Source organism: Sinohyriopsis cumingii, chromosome 3 (genome assembly GCF_028554795.1).
Source record: "Sinohyriopsis cumingii isolate HCF-2022 chromosome 3, ASM2855479v2, whole genome shotgun sequence".
NCBI lineage: Eukaryota > Metazoa > Mollusca > Bivalvia > Unionida > Unionidae > Sinohyriopsis > Sinohyriopsis cumingii.
The window spans coordinates 132,902,986-132,910,259 of NC_142963.1; the positions used below are offsets into that span (position 1 = coordinate 132,902,986).

Sequence of the window (7,274 nt, forward strand, 5' to 3'; positions counted from 1 at the left end):
TGCTATGACAATACTATCATATGTACAGTATGCTATTACAATACTATCATATGTACAGCATGCTATTACAATACTATCATATGAACAGCATGCTATGACAATACTATCATATGTACAGTATGCTATGACAATACTATCATATGTACAGTATGCTATTACAATACTATCATATGTACAGCATGTTATGACAATACTATCATATGTACAGTATGCTATGACAATACTATCATATGTACAGCATGCTATGACGATACTATCATATGTACAGTATGCTATGACAATACTATCATATGTACAGTATGCTATGACAATACTATCATATGTACAGTATGCTATGACAATACTATCATATGTACAGCATGCTATGACAATACTATCATATGTACAGTATGCTATGACAATACTATCATATGTTAGAATTCAGATAATTTACCAGCAACATGTCAATGAGAATTTAAGTCTCTAAATTCTAACATGCATACAAGTTTTAAAAATAACAATATGACGTAAAATTTGTAAGACCAATGATCAACGAGATGTATACTTAATTCTCAAACTATGATACTATGCATGTGTGTGTGTGTGCATAATTAATGACTTTCTCAAACTATGATACTATGCATGTGTGTGTGTGTGCATAATTAATGACTTTCTCAAACTATGATACTATGCATGTGTGTGTGTGTGCATAATTAATGACTTTCTCAAACTATGATACTATGCATGTGTGTGTGTGTGCATAATTAATGACTTTCTCAAACTATGATACTATGCATGTGTGTGTGTGTGCATAATTAATGACTTTCTCAAACTATGATACTATGCATGTGTGTGTGTGTGTGCATAATTAATGACTTTATTAAACTGCACCATCCTTCCTAAATTTTCTTCGGTATACACAGATAAAAATGTCTTCTTTTTCCCCCCGTCCAAAATGACAAGCCTATATACCCATGAAAAATTATTTCACAGTAAATATAACATATCAAAATATAATCATTCTAGTTCTATCTGCAAATATACATAGCATGAAGAAAAAGAAAATAAATATCAAGGGAATGACTTTTTAAAAAAAATTACTAAATCACAAATTCATTAAGAACTAGGTGCAGTGAAGTAATTAATAACCTACCCTAGGTAAAAATTGCATACAAATAGTTACCAGTAACTAATTACAGTATATACTCACTTGTAAGTTGACTCCAACTGCAAATAACATAGACTCTGATCTGCTGTTGCATAATGCTCCAGCAGATTGGGGTCGATGTTGTTTTTCTATTGCTTACTCATAATAAAATGCATAGACCCAGATCTGCTGTGCATTGTGTGATGGCAGATCTGGGTCTGTGCAGTTTACAGTTGGACTCAACTTATAAGTATATACAGTATCTTGGAAGAAATGTATATAAATATTTCTGAGAAGAAAAAACGTAAATGTTATTTCTTTTGGTTAAAACAGGACTATAATAAACTCTTTCAATAATGTACAATTTCTTACAAGGACAAAATTTAACATCAAAATTCAATGATTTCAATGTACATGTATATGCAATTAAATAGGTTGTAACTGCCTGTAGGCAATGTCCATATTTACAAAAGATTTTGCATATCATAAAGTTCGAAGTCACCACCATTTTCACTATTTTGCATATCTGAAAGCAAAAATTATTTGCATTACAGCAGTTTCAAGTAATCACAATGCAGATAGTTCTCCCCTTATCCAACAAAATTATAAAGGATTATAAGTATTAAGTACAATATCTTTGTTTACAACAGTATTTACAAATATCTGTCCATTTTACAATCTTTGTTGACAGATTTCATAACACAAAACTATGTCTGTATTTACTTAAGTTTCAACTGATCACAATGCATTGAGCAACCCATGTGTCAATGGCAGCTAACAAAGACAAAAAAATATTCAATAATGCTTGAAAACAGCATTAACAATCATAGGAATTCCTAATTTGCTTTTGCAAAATGTTGTTCACATGTACTCGGCAGACAAACTTCAGTATTTTGTTTCAACTGATCACCATGCTGTGAATGATCACAATATTATGACAAGTATCATTTACATGAAAATATTCACAGATGCCTCAAGTTTACAGCAGTTGTCACAAATTATTGAAATTCTTGCAACCAGACCCAATTCTCAATGTCATACAGCTGTGAAATCACTTTTGAGTACCACAGTACCACAAGCACACTTAGCACTTTCATGCATCTGAGTTATCTCCACTTTGGAACTGCAGTTAGAGCAACCATATTGTTTTAGTAAGCTGACCTTAAAAGCTTCATACCCATTTTCAATACTGAACCCAAGAATAAACTCGACCCTTCGACCCACAAATCTGGAACCTTCAAGCTTGGCCACTCCAGGTATGTAGAAAACTTTAACTGGGACATTGTTGCCAATGTCAAGGTCTAGCCATCCTGTTGGAGTTTTTTTGTTTGGAGGACATATTGTTCCCTTGCAGATCTTTAAACTTGGATTTATTTCTCTATCATCATATGGACCGCCATAAACAAGTTGGCAAATGCCCTCGCTAGATCCTAGCCATTCTCTTGGATGTCTGGGCCGAACAACCAACCTGTTTAAACTTGTCACTTTTACTTTCAATTCATTGACTGCCTCTAGGAGACACTCAGTATTCCCCCTTTTCTTCTCAGAACCAAAGCCTAGAAGACTCTTCAAAACAAAAATGTAGAATTCTGAAAGAGGAGAGTGAAGAACATCATTCCATCGATAAACTTTGGCAAGAACATTTTCAATTTCATATGTGGTATCTGCCAAGTCATGTCGGATTGCTTTTAGCCACTCTAAAAAGTCGATTTCCAAATTCCTTTTGGCATCAGTATTTTCACAACCACTGAGAAAAATATCTTCAAAATTCTCTTCATAGAGCCTAATAATTTCATTGATGTCCTCTTTGGACCGTATATTATCCACAACCACATTACTGTTGTCATTTTTCACGTGTTTAAGTTTCTTTGCTGCAATTTTAAATCTTCTACTGCACACATCATCCTGACTGGAAGAGATATGTAGGGACAGAGATTCATGACGGAAGAGGTTGTTGTACCATGATATCAAGTTTGGCAAGGAAGGATCAATATCCTCATACTCAAGATACTGGTAGCATTCCATAACTAAATAGTCGACTCTCGAAACACTACCCTGAATGAATTCTTTACCCGAGACATCTGCAGTGGAATCTATGAAGTTCTGGATATTGGAATTGAAATGCTTGTGAACAAAGTCACACAACTGGAGGTGAACTCGCAACTCTCCAGTGTAAGCATAACTGGTTTCATGTCCTGGTGGAGTGTACTCCCTTGTTTTTCTGAAGTGTGAGCATGCCAGTTCAGATAGATTTACAAGTTCCTTCAATTTGCCATCAAACCGAGTGATGGTTTGATTAATCTCTGCAGTCTCACTTTTGTGTCTTTCAATGTATCTAGAGATGCGTTTTTGATATATTGTTCCGTACATATGATAGATGTGCATCAGAGTGAGCTTGATACGATCATCTAACTCGTGAACTGGTTTTCCCTTGGTTTTCTCTTCACAAAGAGACAAGGCCTTCTTGAAGCATGTCTCAGCCATTTCATCCTCATCAGGCCGACAGTAGGCATAAAATCTTCCTAAATGAGCCTGAAAGTTTGGATCGTTGGGAAATGCTGTTGTCAGTTTCTTCAGGATATTCAGTCGTTCTGTGTACATTGGTGGATAAGAGACAATATCAGTCATAACCCTTGACAAAGCTGACTTTTTCCTGTTCTGATCTTCTGTCTCACCCATACAACTACTGTCTCGAAATATGAATATCCTTGTAAGCATGTAGCTTGTGGAGTCTGGGAAAGAATTTGACTTTGATTTTCTCTTGCTTGTATAATCAATGAATTCACAACAAAATTTCTCCAAATTCTTACGAGCTTTGTCAGTTATTTCATTGTATGAAGAAATACGTTTATCAACATCCTGCCGATTAAGCAATTGCTCCAGAATTTCTTTGGCTACAAGGTAATGGCACATTCTTATGTGTTTCTTCCTTTCCTTCTCATCCTCTGATACAATAAATGCACCAACTGGATGAGGAAAGTCATCAAGCGAAACATCATAGTTAGGAGCCTTGTGCAGTAGTTCTGTGAAGAACTGGCAGGGAAGTCCAATCTGACCATAGAAATAGGCCAATGACAAATAGCCAAGTACTTTTTGCCAGTCATGTAACTCTCTAGACTGGTTTTGATCCAACTGTAAATAGCCTCTTACATAAGCCTGTATCCCTCTGAACTTATTCTGATATACAGTCATGCCAAATTCATAGAGAGAATGAGTTCTCTTTCCGGACTGAACATCCTGGCTCAGCTGTTTTAAAGCTTCTTTTTTTTGATCATCTTTTCCACATCTTTCTCCAAATTTCATAGCAAGCCGCCCAGCTTCATTTGGAGAAACTGAATTTTTTAGCCAAAACGTGTCTGTTTTGGCAACTTGTGACTCTTTAATTCTATGAGGAAATCGTCTCACATACAGGATGATCACGTGGAATGAACGGAGACATTTTGCCAGATGATGAACTTTACCCTCTTCCTCTCCATCAATCAATATTAAAATTGGTAAGTGTGTTTTTTTGTACAGAAAGCCAATCTTGGCAATAAGATCACCTTCTGGTGATACGGTGTGCATCTTAATTTGTAAACATGGGATCTGTGTGTGAAATCTCCACAAAACACGTTGTGCAAGCGTTGTACCCCCTGATCCTGGTGCATGAAGCAATTTAACAACTGTAGATTTCTGTGACCTTACGCTTTCGTTGATACTCTGGCATATTGGCTCTAAAAGATCCCTCTCAATATCCAGTTGATTCAAGCCATACCATGCAAACCAATGTAACGTTCCTCCTTTAAAGAACTGTTCCTCTTCCTCTGACAGTGCTTCAACATCAATTGCCCCTCTGGTGTAGGGGCTGGATAGGAACAGCACATCCAGATCATCTCTAAGCCAGGCAGCATCCTTATCTGTCAGACCAGGATCTGGGCTTCCATCTGCAGTGGGCAATTCATATTTGATTTCATGCTGGTGTTGGTTTTTCAAATGGTTTAAAATACCAAGACAAAGAGTTTCTGTGTCCAGTTTTATGATATGGACATTATCCTCATTCTCTGATGTTAACAGCTTTAGGCTGGATCGGGCATGGTCACCTGAAAGTTCATGGGACAAGCATATCACAATCTTGGGAGATGCATTAAGTTTTTCATCTATACGTTCGATGAATTTTTGAATGAAAGGTGCTAGAAAATCATTCTGTGGCCACAATACCACAAGAGTCAAAATGGTATAGCCATCAGCAAATCTTGCAAGATGATCACACTGACATTCCAGACCATTTCTAACCTTCTTCAGCCATTCTCTCACTGTCTCAATCCTCTCCCCATCTGCATCATCTGTTCTGCTGTTGCTGATATCTCTAGCACCTCTCATGAAACACCACATTGTTCCACATTCAGAAATTCCATGAGGATTTTGGTCCCATGTTGTGATTCTTAATGACCTCTTTCTCTCAATGAAATCTTCAATAGCATTCAGTAAACCACTGTCTCGACTGTAGATGTCAAAGTCATAAACGGCTATCCAAGGAACATGTGAAAGACCTTCTAAATGCTTTACAGTTGAAGAAACACCTCCTGAAATAAGGACATAGTGAGGCTTTTTGAAATTATCAACAGAGGAAAGAAATTCATTTACTGTAGTTCCTGGGGAAATCCTAGAAAACTTAATTTGCCCAATTACAGAATTTTTGTAAAACCCAGGGCTTAGATTTGAGCTACTGCCTTTCAGCTTTGGGCTATTGCCTTTCTTTTCCACAACTTCCAACTGCCTATCTTCCAAAGGAGGAGACCTTGGGGTTAGAAACCACCTATAGATATCTCCATATACCAGACTAGTAGGATCACATACTTCCCTATGGTTATGTGGCCGAAACCAAAGTTGGCCTTTCTCAACACTTATGTCATCAAGGTCTTGACTAATACAAACAATACTAGGCTGGCCATGATTACAGCTGGATAAAATTTCAATTATACCAAACAATTTATCATTGAAGCACACTTCAAAGTAAGTAAACTGAGGCTGCATGGTGAAGAAAGTTGTTAGAAAAATGTTGTGATAATAGTCATCAGTACATCTTGCCTTAATGCCTGGTAAATCATGTGGTAAGGTTGGTTTTACTTCCACCCCTAAAACTATATGAGATTTTTCCCTGTGTGGAGTATTCCACATGCTGACTAGATCAAGCATAAATCTGAGATGATTCTTTATGTAAACAGAGTCATTTGGGTAAAATATTAAATCTCTACTCTCTTGTTGGTTGATAAGGGTTTCTAACAACTTTAGTTGTTCTTTGGTTTGATGATCTTTGGTTAGTTTTTCTTCAGTCATCATGATGTTTTTGTGCTTTACAACATCAGAGTATTTTGCTTTTCCTCCTGGAGTAAGCTGATGCTTTTGTCTTGATTCTCTTTGACCATTTCTTTGACCATTTCTTTTCTTTGTTCTTTTAACAAGCTGCCATTCTCCATCTTCACTGCTTGTTTGAAATTGAGAAAATGAAGTTGCAACACGATTTGGCTTTTTTAACCTGAATTCTTCAATGTTCATCCCTCTCTCTTCCTCATGTTCATCACAACTGAAATACTCAGAGAGAATTTCAGACTGCAAATCATCATCTAAATCTACTTTTGGGTCAAGTATGTTCTGATAACATTCCTCTTTGGTGACAGCAAGCTCTGTAATGTCATCTCCTGGTGGTAGAATTCCTTCAATTTCATGAGTAATATGTATGTCATTCTCTTCCTTATGGTCAGAATCCCCTGAAGTGTTCTGATTTTCTAACGCAAAACCCACATCTTCTTTTGAAAGACTCTTTTTGTGGATTATTATGGCTTGCACCATCTCACATTTCTTTTTGAAATATAAAAAGAAATGTTGTTTATTTTGAACCAAAAATTCTTTTATTGACATTCCAGAAATATCTTTGAATGACAAGCATTTTTTAGTCTCTCCAATGTTACCAAATGTCTTTCGAAATTCCTCTTCCAGCTTCCTTAATGGCATTGCTCTCTGTTTCTTTGGGATCCCACTAGGAATGAGGATGCTGTTCAACATTCCAACCACACAGTCATTGTTTGAAAGCCCAAGCTCATTTCCTCCTGAAGAAGAGAAAGATGGGATTTAAATCTATCATGAAATACCTTTTATGTAAAATCCATTT

At 36.4% G+C, this 7,274-nt stretch overlaps 1 protein-coding gene across 1 annotated transcript; it reads right to left on the bottom strand.

Moving 5' to 3' along the window:
- Nucleotides 1-245: 245 nt before the first annotated feature.
- Nucleotides 246-7,068, bottom strand: LOC149803888 (uncharacterized). The gene has a single exon (XM_089953702.1). It carries the CDS (start codon nucleotides 7,022-7,024, stop codon nucleotides 2,162-2,164), a length of 4,863 nt encoding a protein of 1,620 aa, XP_089809828.1. The 5' UTR covers nucleotides 7,025-7,068; the 3' UTR covers nucleotides 246-2,161.
- Nucleotides 7,069-7,274: the final 206 nt, after the last annotated feature.

Coding starts and splice junctions, on each gene's coding strand:
- LOC149803888 (XM_089953702.1), bottom strand. CDS start 7,024: ATGTCAATAAAAGAATTTTTGGTTCAAAATAAACAACATTTCTTTTTA.